This window comes from Onychomys torridus, chromosome 16 (genome assembly GCF_903995425.1).
Source record: "Onychomys torridus chromosome 16, mOncTor1.1, whole genome shotgun sequence".
NCBI classification, from domain to species: domain Eukaryota; kingdom Metazoa; phylum Chordata; class Mammalia; order Rodentia; family Cricetidae; genus Onychomys; species Onychomys torridus.
The window spans coordinates 11,524,007-11,539,928 of NC_050458.1; the positions used below are offsets into that span (position 1 = coordinate 11,524,007).

A 15,922-nucleotide genomic window follows, 5' to 3' on the forward strand; every position below is an offset into this window, starting at 1 on the left:
CAGAGAGTTTATAGGTTTGTTTAAAGTCAACTTGGCAGGAAATACTAGCACTGCGACTCCATCCCAGGAGCTGACAGTTGAAACCTGGACTCTTTCCATGAAAAGGCACCATCCCAGGTAGCTTTATCTGAGCTGGAGGCCAGGAGCTTGGGGTGTGATGGGCATCTGTCACAATGAAGTCTTGCTTCTGGTCCTATGTTAAACTAGGCAGTTTTACCTACATGTGGTCGAGTGGACTTTTGTAGGCTATGAAAATATCCAGTAATTTAACAGCAAGTCACACCAGACCTTTCTGGATTTACTTATGTTTTCCTAACATTAATAAGTATAATAACAGAATATTAATGTCACAGTGTCATTTATATTATTATAAATAGTATTATACAAAGGAATTAAAGTTTATTGACCTTTCAGGGTTCACCTTTTTTTCTTATTCGTTGATATTATGTTATTGTTCTGGAGCCATAGTTTGAAGATAATTACGTTATGAATGTAAACAGGTTATAAATAGGCATTGATGACATGAAACAAAATTTTGGTAATTTCAAACTCACTATAAGTCAAGAATGTTGCCATAGTGGTATTTTAAAGTTAAGTGCTTTGATATCTTTAGGAAAATATTCTCTTTTTTTGGTTTTTGTTTTCATTTTGAGACAGGGTTTCTTCATGTAGTTTTGATGCCTGTCTTGGATCTCACTCTGTAGACCAGGCTGGCCTTGAACTCACAGAGATCCTCCTGGCTCTGCCTCTCAGTGCTGGGATTAAAGGTGTGTGCCACCACCGCCCAGTTTAGGAAATATTTGATAATTTTGGATTTTAAGCAATCTGGACAAAACTGTAAGGAATTAAGTTTATAAAACAATTATATTTTAGATAATTCATAAATATATATGATTTACTTTTATACTGGAATAACAGTAAGTGCCTCTTTAACATTATTTGAAGAACATTTAAAGATGTATTTTAATTAATCAATTATCTAATGAATCTTATTCATTGGTTTCATTTCTTAGGTTTATTTCAGTTAATATTATTTAATATAAAATATTTTATGCATCATAAACTACTTAGTCTATCTTTAATTAATCCTATGTATACCTTTTCATTTCCATTTAATATTAAACTAAATAAATGAGATTAAACGAAGTATCTACTATTTTGTACAGCCATTTGCTGTGTTCAGTTTCATTATCTCATCAGCTTGATGATACTTTCATTTTGCCTACCTAAAAACAGTGTTAAAGGAACATCACTAGCCTCCTTGCTCTATCCGCCTGATATCTCCAGCTATAATCCAAGTTCTCTGACTCCTTTTATAGTAAAATTTCTGAAAAATATTAGCAAGCTTTCTCTTCTGTGCTTATTGCCTTCAATGTTCTCTTAAGCGAATTACTAATCCGAATATTTCCCATCATTTGCTGAGAAGTTCATGGTCAGAATAGCAGTGACCCTAGGAAGATCACTCATCTGCATCAAAGTCTTGAGTGTTTCTCTACACACAGAAATTATCCAAATCCCTACATTTCTCTTGTTTTTGTTCTTCTCTTCATTTTCATACTTAGACTTCTCTAACCATAGCTTCTATTACTTGGCTCTACAAATATGGTCCATCTACTGCCTTGGTACATTCTGTTCCCTCTACCTGAAATGCATTTCTTTAGATAGTCTTAGGCCTTCCACCATCGAAAAAGTTCCCATGACCATCTTTATATGTCTCCCATGTCTCTGTCACTTAAGGCCATCACCTCTGATTTCAGTCACAGATGCTGCAAAGTCACTGTGAATGCTTGTCTCCTTTCCCACTGCCAATGTCCCTGGTAGCTTGAGCTCTAAAGATCGTACAGTGTCTTTACATGTAGAAGAGAGTGGTTCAAGATTAAGTGATATCAGTGCATGGATCCAAGGTAGTAGCTAATGATTATGCAGATCTGAAAGGAAAAGCATTGAAAGATCAGAACAAGAAATTCTTAGAAATGAGCAGGTGAAAGGACTCATGGCACCAAGAACAAAGTAGGCAAATCTACGTCTCAAGCTAACTCTTATGGCAGAGTGTCCTCACAGAGGAGTGGAACATGCAGGCTGATTTCATGACTTAAGACACTAGCTTCCTTCATTGGCCAGCTCAAGGCTCATGCAATAGGTCTGTGAAGAACAGGACTGTGATGGAGGAAGGCTGCATATGGTGAAAAATAGGCATTGTTTTTCACCAAAGCTATCGCTGAATGCCTTGTCTGCCAGGAGAAGAGAAACCTTAGTTTATGCTGGACTTGAACTTGCTGTCCAAGTTCCTAGGTAGGAAATGTTTCTCCTAGGGATAACAACATGGGTTTTGATGTTAACTGACTGGAAATTACCAGTAATACTTGCCAGCTTGATTTCATCAAGCATTTTGAGTACATTCTGCTCATCACAGAGAAGTAATGATGTTTTGCTTCATGATGATGGGGAGGAGTATATCTGGAATTCATGGTATTTGGGTGACATATCCCTTGGCTCCCATATCTAAGGATAACGAAGAAAGGGTAACTGTAGCAATATAATTCATTACAGAGAAGGCACTTAAGACTTCTGACCACTGAGAGATGAAGGTTGCTGTTACCCTGTTAGCTGTGGCACTGGATAAGGATGAGAGGCATCTATAATGAGAACCAGGAGTTCAAAGCCAGTCCCGGATGTATGATACTCTTCATTAAAAAATAAAAGGAAAACAAAGAAAGAAAGTATAGGGTATAGCAGTTTTGTGTAATACGAGGAATACTCAGTCCTTTAGAAAGAGTTAACTTTACATACTCTTGCTCTTTCTTACTTTTATTTCTAATCATAATTCTCGAAAAGAGATTTTTGTGTACTTTGGCTCAATCTCTGCCTGTCTTCTTTCTTGAAGTTCCCACATATCTTTGTTGCCTCAAATGACTTCTCTGGTGAAATTAAGTAGAACATTGGAACCTATATAGTACATGATTCATTATGTAGGATTGTAGAGTATATAAATGAAAGTGTGATCTCTCTCTCCTCTCTCCACCCTATGTGTATTTAACAAAAAGTCACAAATAGGTTCATTCAAGGCCAATATATATGCTCTCCAAGTATGGACATAGGGATAAGTATGTAATAATTTTAACTTCTTCCTTCAGTATTGTTCATTATTATGTTATGAATAATGGTTCAATACTGGGTTATATCTGTTAGAGTTCAAGGAATGGAATATCATTAATAACAGTTTTATTACTTTCACAGGTTTTTCTCAAGCAAATCAGTTCAACTATGGAGCTGACAATACTGAACTGGGAAACCATGTGCAATTAGTTTCTTCTTTCCAGTCAATTACTTGTGATGTGGAAAAAGATTCAAGTCATTCAACTCAAATTACATGCTATACTAGGTCTGTTTAAATACACCTTTAATAACATTAATTTCATCATGTCAGAAATCAGTTATGTATATTGGTATTTTAACAGTTTGATCACTCTGCCTATTACAGGTAATAATTCTGGTTACTAGTCATTGTATTTGATTTTGTGATGTTGATATTGGTTTATACCATTATTACGTTCAATCATAATGCTCTTTATACATGATGACATCATAAATATATACTCTGCACACATTCCGCTGTTATTGGCACTATCATTTTATTTATTTTTTTTAATTTTTTTCATTTTACATACTAATCCCAGTTACCTTTCTTCCACCCTCCTCACCTCCCCCCATCCCAACCCCCATCCACTCCTCAGAGAGGGTAAGATCTTCTTCAGGGAGTCAACAAGGTCTGGCATAATAAGTTGAGGCAGGACCAAGGCCCTCCCTGCCCTGTGTCAGGGTTGAGCAAGGTATCCCACCCTAGGGAATATGTTCCAAAAAGCCATTTCATATACCCAGAATAAATCCTGGTCCTACTGCCAGGGGCTCCCCAAACAGATCTAGCCACTTAACTGTCACTCCCCCATTCAGAGGGCCTAGTTCAGTTCCATGAACGTTCCCCAGCTGACAGGCCAGAGTCCATGACCCACCAGCTTGGGTCAGCTGTCTCTGTGGTTTTCCCCATCATGACCTCCACCTCACTTGCTCCTGTGGTCCCTCCTCCCTCTCTTCAGTTGAAGTCTAGGAGTTCAGCCTAGTGCTTGGTTGTGGATCACTGCATCTGCTTCCATCGGGCATTATCATTTTTAACATTACTGGACTCTTGTAAGAATTGAATGGCTGCTATTAGTAATTAGTAATGATGTGTCTCAGAATATTCAAATCATACTTTCCTGTTCAGTTTAATTGACCTTATTCAAATATTCATACATTTACTATAATTAAAGATGATCATTTTGTATGGTAACATTTCAAATTCTTTGCTATCACCTCAAATTGATCTGTGTTATTAATAATTTAGGAGAATATTAAACCATTTTAAAGTGAAACTTCTAATACTGACTTAAACACATGTTGGAAGGATTCCATCTGCATTAGGCTTGCTACCTGTTCATGAGCTGTAGAAACTTTCAAGGGAGACTTTATTAACAGCTTTTGAAATGTGTAGCCAGGGTAACTAAATGTACCAGGGTTGCACACTTTGTATTATTTGATTATTATTGCTGTATGTGGCACCATTTACTTTACTTAATACAAACCCATATGTGAACCCACAACAAGCATTTGTTGAATGGTATTACAATATGTAATATAGGGTGGTTTAGAATGAAGTTCTTTTCATATTATGAAAGTGGACCATAAAGTAGTAGATCAATTTGGATTTGAGGCTTTATTTCAACAATGATGTAGACTGGAGCAGTAGTTCTCATTGTTACTATATGCTGAAAGAAGTTACTGTGTGTCTCATGTGCTGTAGAATATTATTTTAAGGTGTGTTAGTTTTGTTTATGTTGTATTTGTTTAATTCTGTGTAACTGTGCCTGTCTAAAACACCTGATGGTCTAATAAAGATCTGAGTGGCCAATAGCAAGGCAGGAGAAAGGATAGGCGGGGCTGGTAGGCAGAGAGAATATACAGAAGAAGGGAAAAGAAAAGAAGTGGCCAGAGAAGGGGGAGGACTCCAGGGACCAGCCGCCCAGCTACATGGCAAGAGTAAGATTTACAGAAGTAAAAGAATGGGAAATCCAAGAGGCAAAAGGTAGATGGGATAAGTTAAGAAAAGCTGACTAGAAACTAAATGAAGATAAGGTCGGACATTTATAATTAAGATTGATTAATTCTCTGTGTGATTTATTTGGGAGCTGGGTGGTGGGCCCCCAAAACAGTAAAACAACCATCAACACTCATGTGTTCTTCATTTATTTTCCAGAGCAATGCCAGAAGATAACTACACTGTTCGAGTCAGTGTAGATGGAGTGCCTATTGCAGAAAATAACACTTGCAAAGGGCTCACTAGCAGCCGGGCATGCAGCTTCAGTGTATGTAGGAGCTTTTCATTGTCAATAATTGAGTTTATTTATTACTCACAAACCTGGACTTTTTTTAGTTTTGTAGATAGTTATCCATTTCCACACTAAATGATATATTAGCAGGTAGTGAAATGTAATTTTCCATTTCTTTAGTAACTGAACCTCTTTTACCATGGCTTTGTTTCTGCTTCCTTACATTAGTTTTGTCAATGAATTAGTTGCTCATTTCCTGAACTCATTTTTCTGTTTGTCATTCATCCCCTTCCTTCTAAATTCTGCTCTGGGTTTGATTTTCTCCTTTCTGTGAAGGGAATCACCCTCCATTTTAAATAGTAATGTTAACTATTCTTCCTTCTATATAATGCTAACAAAATGAGCCTAAAGGAACATATTCACCCCTCAAATTTAGCTTATTCTAAAAATAATGGTATTTATGAAAATATGTTTCTCCAAATATTGTCTTATACATTCTTTACAATTCCACTTAGGTTTCAAGTTGTTTAATATTGAATACCAAGATGTCCCAGTGCTACTTAGGAGGTCCAATTTTGTCCATCAGCTCTGTTCTTTATTTAATCAATACTACCTTTTTCCACATTCTAGTGTTTGTATTTTTATTAGCTATCTCTCATTTTGCTCTGCAAAAAGAAATGATCATATTTATTTAATTAATTGTTTCTAGTAATCAATGTATTATTTACTGTATGTCTGGCAGTGTTCTAAGTATTACTAACTTAGTGATTATTAACTTTCAACTTATATAACAATCTCATTTCTGGATGCTCATATTATTATCTCTAAAATAGATGCACAGAAGAATTTTATTACTTACATGTAATCATGTGACTAGTAGGTGGTTGAACTTAAATATCAAGTTGAACCATTGACTCTGTCCCCTTCTTCATGCATGTACTGGAGCATGTCTGAGAAGTAGGTATTTGTTTCTAATTTGATGCTGTAACAAATCATCCTCACAGTGGCTTGCTATACAAGTATCCTATCCTACAGCTCTGTAGACTGAAGTCTGATGTGAGTCTAAGTTGGCAAGGTGCCTATGAGGGCAGCATTCTTTCCCTACACTCTAGAGGGAGAACATGTTTCCTTGACTTTTCTTGCTGCTGGATGCTGCCCACATTCCTTAGCTCCTGTTCATCTCTCATGCCCCCAAACCAGCACTGACAGTCATTACACCAACTCTCACTTTGCTGCCCATGTTATTTCAAGGCCAGCTACTTAGCAATCCTCAGTCCACTTGTAGCCATCTGTGCATATCCTCATGTCCTCACAGACTGGAACAGAGATGTCTTTGGGGGCTTTGGTTACAGGTATTGGAGTTTCTGTCACACTGATGACCTCCCTGTAATTCTTAACAATTGCACCATTACTGCTCTAGAAGAATACCAAGTGCATAGTGACTAAGCCTTGCTGAGATTTTTCTACTTTTCATTTTTATGTTTTGAAATACACTTTGTTATTTCTTTTTCTTCAGAAGGTTAATCAAAAATAGGCCTTAAAAATGTATTTTATCCATTCCTGAAAGTCTTTACTAGAGGGCTATTGCTGTGATTTGGCTTATACTGCTTAAAAAGGGACAATTGACTTTCAAAATTCTAGACTACTGATATTGTAAAATGCAAGACAATTTTTAGAGAATAAAGAAGATTTTGAAAAAAAAAACAGAAAATGCCCTAAACTTCATTTTTTATCTGAAAAAACCATTTTGTCAGTCAGACTATGGGTAATGTTGAAATACAAATAATAAAAAAACAGAATTGTGAAATTAGGATCAAAATAGAGATAGGAATGCTAATTGACATGATTATAAATATTTTTTCACAGGCAAGAAGTTTTAGAACCCCAACAATAAGGAGCATCACCCCTGTATCTGGGACTCCAGGTCTGTTCTGTGGCAGTTGAAGTGTCTTGGGGTTTGTGGCAATTAATTTCTTTTTAGTGTATAGAAGTATATTTAATTCATAAATATAATTTTTCTGATTACAAAAATAATGACTAATTTTAAAATGATTTACAAAGGTTGAATCTTCATTGCTAATAATGGTTTTTCCTTGTTAGAGATTTAGCTAGTAGCTAGTGTTTATTATGATGACATGATCTTACCAGTTTCTAGTCCTGAAGAAATATGTGAGAATGCCCTTTTCTTCAGTCTGGACTAATGTAAATCCTAATTGTTGTCAAGAATTTTGTGGTAGACATGTCTGCACATACCTGTAACTCCAGAACTCAGGAGATGAGGGTAGAAATTAGCTGATACAAAGTGACAGTTCATTTCAAAAAGGTTGATTTAAAAAATGGTTTTAAATCTTTTTCCTTTCTTTGATGTATGCCACCAAATTTATCTAGGGTTTATTTTTCATTGTCTTCTTTTAAATGTTGTTTATTTATTTGGCTTTTTAAAAATTTTGAGACAAGATCTGGCTGTGTACCCCTGGCTGGCCTGAAACTTTGTAGAGCAGGCTGGGCCTGAATCACAGCAGTTCTGTTTCTGTCTTCCAAGTACTGCAACCCTAGGTGTGAACCACCTGAATTTAGTGGTAGTCACGTTTTTCATACTAGGAATTCTTTGTTGCAATGATATTAAATGTTCATATTTGTCATATATGTGTGAAATTATATTTTGAATTTACAATTTGCTTTAAATTTTATAGCTTTCTGTGAAGTAGTTTTCTTCATTCAAGCTATAGATTTTTTTTTTCTTTTGAGACAGGGTTTCTCTGTGTAGCTTTGCGCCTTCCCTGGATCTCGCTTTGTAGACCAGGCTGGCCTCAAACTCACAGAGATCCACCTGGCTCTGCCTCCCGAGTGCTGGGATTAAAGGCGTGTGCCACCAACGCCCAGCAAGCTATAGATTTTAATATCTCTTTTTTCTTCCTGATTATACTTGGGAAGACCATAACATCTTGATTATATAAATATGTGGTAAAACTTCCATCTAGGTTTCAGTAGATTTTTTTTAATTTCATTTTTATATTGTTTTTATTTAAGTTACTTTTTAACATTTGGAATAAAGTGTGACTTTTTTCTTTTCAAGTAAGTTAAAGACTGACTCAAATAATATTTATTAAGAAATTCATCCTGTTATTCATTTTATAACACATTAATCTATGACTCTTTAGTGATGTTCATTCATATTTTACTGTATTTTTAGCTATTTCAAAATATCATTGAAAAATAGTGTTGAGCAATCAATATATGTGTCTGGATTCTAGTTTTATTGGGAAAATCTATAATGTTTTGGAATGAAATGTTCACATAGATACTCTCAACCAGAACCAATTTGAAGATTTTGGTTTGTTTTGCCTTTAGGTACATTAATAACAATTCAAGGCAGGCTCTTCACTGATGTCTATGGAAGTAATACTGCATTGAGCTCAAATGGAAGAAATGTTAGGATTTTGAGGTAATCTGTTACTGTGGAAATATTACAATAATCTTATAACTCATAGATGAAATATGATATCCTAAAAGCAATAGAGTCTTAGTGATATAAAAGCCAACTACAATTGGATAGAACTGGTCAGGGTTTCAGTTACAGAGGAAGAAAACCAGAATATAGCAGATCCCTTCTTTTCTGGGCTGAGATCACGCCTTTTTCTGTGAAGGTGATGTAAGTAATAATTGGGAAAAGCCGTAGAACTCGATTAGTAGAGAACCTTACTGCTTATCCAGCACATTTTACTCGTGTGAACATACCCGAAGCCTGGAATGCATAGCTCAGTGGAGGTTAGCAGTAGATGTCAAAGCTGCTAACACAGATCTACACCCTTCTACTGCTTTTTGATATGGGGGGGAGTATAGAAAGTAGGAACAGTCAACAGCTCATGAGCAGCCAGAGCTTTAGTCTGGGTTACTCTATTTACCAGCTGTGGGCCAGATGATAATAACACTGGCTAATCAAAAAACAACTGTCACATTTTGGGCTGGAGAGCTTTGCTGGCATGGGAGTGTTTTCCTATAGCATATGTGGGGTTATGTCAGCCCTTTCTTAAAAGACAGAAAGGTCTCCATTTCCTACCTAAGGAAGTGTAGACGCCATACTATTGTTTCCAGGGTGCCTCATTCCTACTGAATACTGGTATTAGATAGATGATGGATAAACTCAATTTACAATTTGTACAGCAGTTAAAAGATTTGTTAAATACTAAATAGGTTATAGAAAAACAGTTTTACATATATAGTTTTCTAAATGAGCAATGTAAAGATGTGTACTAAATAAAATCAAAATAATTCATCTGGCATGTTGTGAACCAGAACTCACAATTAAATCAAGGTAGTATGTAATGTTGTATAATCCTTGATAGTGAATATGTATACATATGAAAATAATTACAAGGGAAATATTTTATGTGCACAATTTAGTGTAAGTAAAGAGTGTTTGCTTTATATAATTGAGTGTTATGAATGGCTGTATTACAACTATTAGATAGAATTGTCTCACTTATCTTTTCCTATAATGATTCTAGGAATGGAAGCTGTAAGCTTCAAAATGGGATTCCAATCCAGCAAAGTAGCTCAGCAGGTCAAAGTGTTTGCCACCCAGCCCTCTGTCTGAGTGTGAGCCTCAGAGCCAAAGCATGCGAGTCCCAACCTGTGTGGGGCCTCATAGATTCTCATTGTACACATATACACAATAACAAGTAAAACTAAAATTGAAAGAAGAGATTTCTCTCCCTACCATTAGAATTTATTTCTGTGCCATACCAGGAAATCAATGAAATCTGTTTTATGAAATAACAAAATCATTCAGAAGGGGCCTCAGAGGTCAGCCTACTTGACCCTTGTAGCCTGGAAATCTGAGAGGTTACAGGCAAGTGTAGGAACCTTTCACCAGCTAAGAGGATGAGAATTCTTAAACAGTCAGTGATCTCATCTGCACCTTGTTGATCAAGACCCTGGGACTCCCAAGACACTTATTCTACCAGAGTTGGAAAGGACCTGTGCACTAGCAACAAAGTCAGGAGAACTTCTGCTTGCAGGCCTTGTCCTTTCAGCCAAATTTCCCAAACTGTCAAGGTACAAATCATAAAAAACACTCAAATGAGTTGAAGAACTTGTACCTATTATGTTTTGACCTAGAAGTTTCAACAAGAAAAATACTAAAAAATATATATGTTTAAGGTCAAACAGGATACCATTTTAGACACATACTTTTTCTATCCAGGGGAGTTAGCATATGTGAATAAACACTGTATCCCTCACTAGCTAGATGTGGACAAGCTACTTGACATCTCTATTTCGGTTTCTCCTTCTGAAAATGGAAGAAAATAGGAGGGTAATAATTATTATCTTATAGCATGATCACAATGGCTAAATCCATCTAATAAGAATCCATGTTAGCTGTTGAATTTATTATTTAGTTGGAATAAGACAGAAGATTAAAAGGAGAATTTGACTTGACAGAGCTCCATAATGGGAATAATGATTTATTTTTCTTTTTATTTATTAAGAAATCTATTGTAATGGTTAAAAGAAATATATTCATGCACTTATACATATATGTAACAACAATAAAGTGGTTATGAATTTGGAAGGAAGCAGGAGGAATAGTGACAGAGAAGGGTCTGATGAAGGAAAGAGAATGAAGGAAATTTATGTAATTGAATTTTGATTTAAGAAAATGAAAAAAAAAGGACTGTGTGAAAAAGTACATTTAAAATATCAGCATTTTCTTCTACTAGGAGTCATCAAATTTTATAGTTCACATCTATATGTAGCTTGGAATTCAGCTCACAGAAGCTGGGTAATGTGTTGTGATACTACAAATAATAAATTCTGGTATTGCAAAATAATTGTCAACTGTGAGCTTCCAAAAGCATTTGGTGATGACATTGAGTGTTCTGACATTTAATTCATACATATTAGACTTACAAAAATATTTTTCTATGACTTTATTAAACTTTAAGTGGCTAAGTCCCCATTTTAATTCATGCTTAATTTGTACCAAAAGTGTCACGATTGTCATATTTAGTGATCCTTCCCAGAAAATTGTCTGTCACAAAAGCATAGAGAAGTCTCACTTTCACAGATGTGTCCCAGTGCCAAGAGCAAGTACTAACACACAGTGATGATGAATAGATGTTTAAGGAGTGAATGATAAATAATAAGAGACTGAGGAAAAAAAGAAGGTAGCCACTGAGTTTGGTAAAAGATAGAATTGTAAATAATTTATTAAATATGACTTGATTTTTCTAATACAAAATATTTATACAGAATTTATATTGGAGGAATGCCCTGTGAACTCCTTATACCACATTCTGATGACTTGTAAGTAATTAAAATAATTTTCAAAATAAAAATACATATGAATGTAATAATTTTAAGTGGTAATAGTAAACAATAATGGTTATCTATATGTGTTATAATAATTATCTTGTGTGTAGTAAATTTGTATTCATTTATGTAACTGGCTTCTTCCTTATTCTCATCTAGATTTAATTAATGTAGTAGACTGTTTAGGTTCTTTTGTACTAAGAAAGAACTTTATGAAATCATCGTTTCACTTGATAGCATTTTAAATTCCTTAAAATAGCATTCGCAAAGATACCAAAATTAATCACAAGCTATTTGACTGATAAATGAATTTGACTGAAATATCTTCAATAAAGCCTGAGAAGCGATTCATTTTGCTGAAATTTTAGTGTCAGCAATAGCTGCCGTCTGGACCTGTGCTGTGAAGTCATGAGATGTTTTAGGGAGTGATGGTATCAAATAATCAGTATGAATTTCGATTCGAGCTTATCTGCTTTGCTAGGTATGGTCTAAAACTCGATCATCCCAGTGGAGACGCGGGGGCTGTGACTTGTAAGACAACGGGGACTTACATTGGTGAGTGTGACGGTCCTCTTCTCCAGCCTGGCCCTCCCGGGTTTAGTTCCTCCTCTTCCCAGGTCATTTTCCCCTCAAATCCAGAACTTTGTTCCTTCCTAAGATCTGCACATGATATATATATTTCTTCTTCTGTACTGCATTCCTCCCTCAGAGGATTCATGACTAATTCCACTGTTGTATTTATTCTCTAATTTAGCACCCTTTCCCCCTCCCTCTTTATTTCTTTTAATGGAGATCAGAAAGAGAAAGGCAGGAAAAAATAGCTTTTTTTTTTAACAGTACAAAAAGAGAAAATATACTTTACTTTTGTATTCTGATGCTCTCACTTTTCATTCTCTTTTTTCCTGTTTTATTTTACATACCGACCGCAGTTTTCCCTCCCTCCTGTTCTCTCGTCCCTTCCCCCACCTCCCTTCTTACTCCCCCGAGCCCCCACCAATCCACTTTTCCTCTCTCCATTCAGATGGGGTAAGGTCTCCCTTGGGAATTTTTTTCTCATGGTGTATACTCCAAACATATAGATCTTTTAATTCTTTGTTTTATTAGCACTTATAGTTATACATGAGAATTTCACTGTGATGTCCTATACATGTATTTAATGTACTTTGTCATATTTGTCCCATTACCCTCTCCTGCCTTGCTCCAGCTCCCATTGCACAGTTTATAATTTCTGAGCGAGCTTCCTCCCTTCTGTCTCAGGCCCTGTGTAAACATTCTAGCCTGAACATTTCAGATAAAATTGTTGGCCAGGAACTCTTTCTCAGACCCCTGTTTTCCATCCTCAAATCTCCCTTTTCTTTGCTTTGATAACGTTATCACAAAGGATAGTTCTCTGTGTTATTGCTCTTGACTGGCTCTACTCTCCCCGAGATAATATGTTGTGTTAGAAGAAGGACATGCGGCTGGAGAGATGGCTCAGGGGTTAGGAGCACTGGCTGCTCTTCCAGAGGTCCTGAAGAGGTCCTGAGTTCACTTCCCAGCACCCATATGGTGGCTCACAACCATCTATAATAAGATCTGGTGCCTTCTTCTGGTACTAGCATACTATATACATGGTAAATAAATAAATCTTTAAAAGAAGAAGAAGAAGAAGAAGAAGGAGGAGGAGGAGGAGGAGGAGGAGGAGGAGGAGGAGGATATGCACTCTGTTTTCACTGTACCTGCTATTGCTGGCCAAAGCTCTAAACAGTTTGATAGCTTTTGAATGGACTTCAGGGCAGTACACCTATGCATCTTTTATCATTCATCATTTGCAATCGTATTTTGTCAGATTTTCCAGTTACAGCCTCAAAACAACTGCTTATAAAAATTTATGTTGTGCATACTTTAAAAATAATTCAATTTTCACTTCGGGCTTTATAGGTCAAGTATATTTTTTAATACATTTCTCTAAATTTTAATCAGCCTTTTAATGTAGAGTTATTGTTCTCTTCTGATTGAGAATTTAATTGATTGTGTATTTTAATTAATTCCAGGTCATCACAATGTCAGCTTCATCTTAGATAGTGATTATGGAAGGTAGGCCATTTTGTAAATAATAATTTTCATAATTTATTCAAATGGGTAAATAAAGTATATATTTACTTTGCTCTATTGATGCAGAGATTAAAGGATTAATCATTTTCTTCACCAAAATTTACATTTAAAGAGTCTGTAATTCCTGTTCACTTATAACTTGTGACTCACAAAAATGCTTCCTGTTATTGTCAATCTAGCTTATAAAAATGGTGAAAAGGGACAATGTAGCTATGAGACAGAAAAGGTGTTACTTTATGTCCTTTTCCTCTTCTGCTTGAATTGTAGCTTTTGTCAGAACAAAAATAAAATTTGGTTTGAATTAATGTAAGAATAAATAAAATGTCATGATATTACATGATATTTTCCTTTAATATATCCATACTCAGAATGTTGAAAATGTGATATAGTTTTCAAGACTGTGTCTTAGAACCACTACTAATAACATAGAGCTCTGTCTTTGAGTAAAACCAGAGTTTATTTCCAAATTTCTATTCCCATATTTCAGTAAAAATACTTTCAAATATTGATTGAAAAATAAGAATGTACATATCTCATTGTGTTGCAAGCTCTTGGTATATATAATAATAAAACAGTGGCAGGCATAGTGTTAGGCATGTTACCTGTGTTATCTAGTTTCATCTTCCAAAGAACCTATAAAGCAAGCTATCATTCACCCTGTTTCCCACTGAAGAAAATGAGATGAATATTGATGCCCACGCTGATACTGTGTTATAGATCAGTGTGGACTGGAAGAGAAACATGAAGATAAGTATCATTCAAGCACCAATCAGGGTAAAAGATATAAAAATGTGTTAGAAAACATCTTTGAAAATTATTCAACGTGATAACTTAGAGTTCAATGTGACTTAATAGCTATTTTCTGTAAGAACAGACCTGTGTCCAAAGAACTTGTGAATTAGGCAGTAGAATTTTACCAAAGAGTTTACAAAACAGTGACAAAACCAACCACTACTGAGTTTTAAATGATTTCTAGAACCATATAGAGTTATTTTAGGTTCTCAATCTCATTCTTTCTAAGATGAGATAAAATGAATTCTTGCTTCTGAGTCTATATAAAAAGCATTAATTGCCAAATCCATCATGCATCTCTCTGAGAAGTAATTACTCTAAAGTAAATGGTTTGAGTGATCAAGGCAGAATATAATTGTGCAATATACATAAATCAATCTGCTGCACCAACAGGCTCAGACTCCATCAAAAACCCACCAAAGGCTGATCAGGAGAGTTCATACCTGTAATGTCAGCATTCAAGAAGCTGAGGCAGGAGGATCGTCACAAGTTTAAGACCCATCTGGGCTACATAATGAATTCTAGTATGGTCTGGGTTACAAAATGAAACCCTGTTTCAAAAAATATTTTTTAAAGCTTGCAAATTCACACATAATGTTGACAAGAACACTCCATTCAACTGTTAATTTTGGGGTCTTGACTTCTAATTTCATTTTCATTCTTTTTAAAGCTAATGACCATCTGGGCATGGTGGTGTGCACCTGCAGTCTCAGTGCTTGAGAGCCTGAGACAAGAGATTTACCATAAGTTCAAGGATACCCTGGGCTACATGGTGAATACCAGAAAATCAGGGCTACAGTACATGACCTTGTCTCAAAATAACGAGGGAAAGGAAGGAAGTAAGGAAGAGAAAGAAAGAAAGAAAGAAAGAAAGAAAGAAAGAAAGAAAGAAAGAAAGAAAGAAAGAGAGACTATGGCTGATATTTTTGCATTAATGACATATAATTTAGAAAACAATGTTTCTATATAAAATAGTCTTAGGAATATAAGGTAGCATTTAAAATATGACATTTGCCACATAGAAATCTTCAGTTTAAAATTACATGGTATTACTAATAAGTGTTAAATCATTTTATAAGTTATAAAATTAGTATGTTACAAGTTTTAAGAGCACCCTGCATATCAAATGAAACAATTAAAGGCCATATTGACATCCATTCTGTATTTCTTTGAATGCCCAACCTTTGATGCTCTGTTTCCCCAAGTTCAAACAACAGCTGTTCCAAACTGATAAGGTTCAGATGAGGCTGTCTTAATTGAGAAATGCCTAGTCATTATCAATAAATTAGTGGAAATCACCTCAGTGTCATCCACAATAAATTACATTCAAATTTTATTTCAGGAGACAATTTTCCTGT

The 15,922-nt window shown here is 35.4% G+C and overlaps 1 protein-coding gene across 1 annotated transcript in view; it reads left to right on the plus strand.

Annotated features, from left to right (window-relative positions):
- Pkhd1l1 (PKHD1 like 1) overlaps window positions 1-15,922 on the plus strand; it is a 158,587-nt gene that overhangs the window by 6,263 nt on the left and 136,402 nt on the right. The window contains exons 3-9 of the mRNA XM_036207672.1: window positions 3,238-3,382; window positions 5,291-5,399; window positions 7,230-7,287; window positions 8,715-8,808; window positions 11,619-11,672; window positions 12,160-12,233; window positions 13,712-13,754. Of these exons, the coding sequence (XP_036063565.1) occupies window positions 3,238-3,382; window positions 5,291-5,399; window positions 7,230-7,287; window positions 8,715-8,808; window positions 11,619-11,672; window positions 12,160-12,233; window positions 13,712-13,754 (577 nt within the window). The remainder of the gene's footprint in view (window positions 1-3,237; window positions 3,383-5,290; window positions 5,400-7,229; window positions 7,288-8,714; window positions 8,809-11,618; window positions 11,673-12,159; window positions 12,234-13,711; window positions 13,755-15,922) is intronic.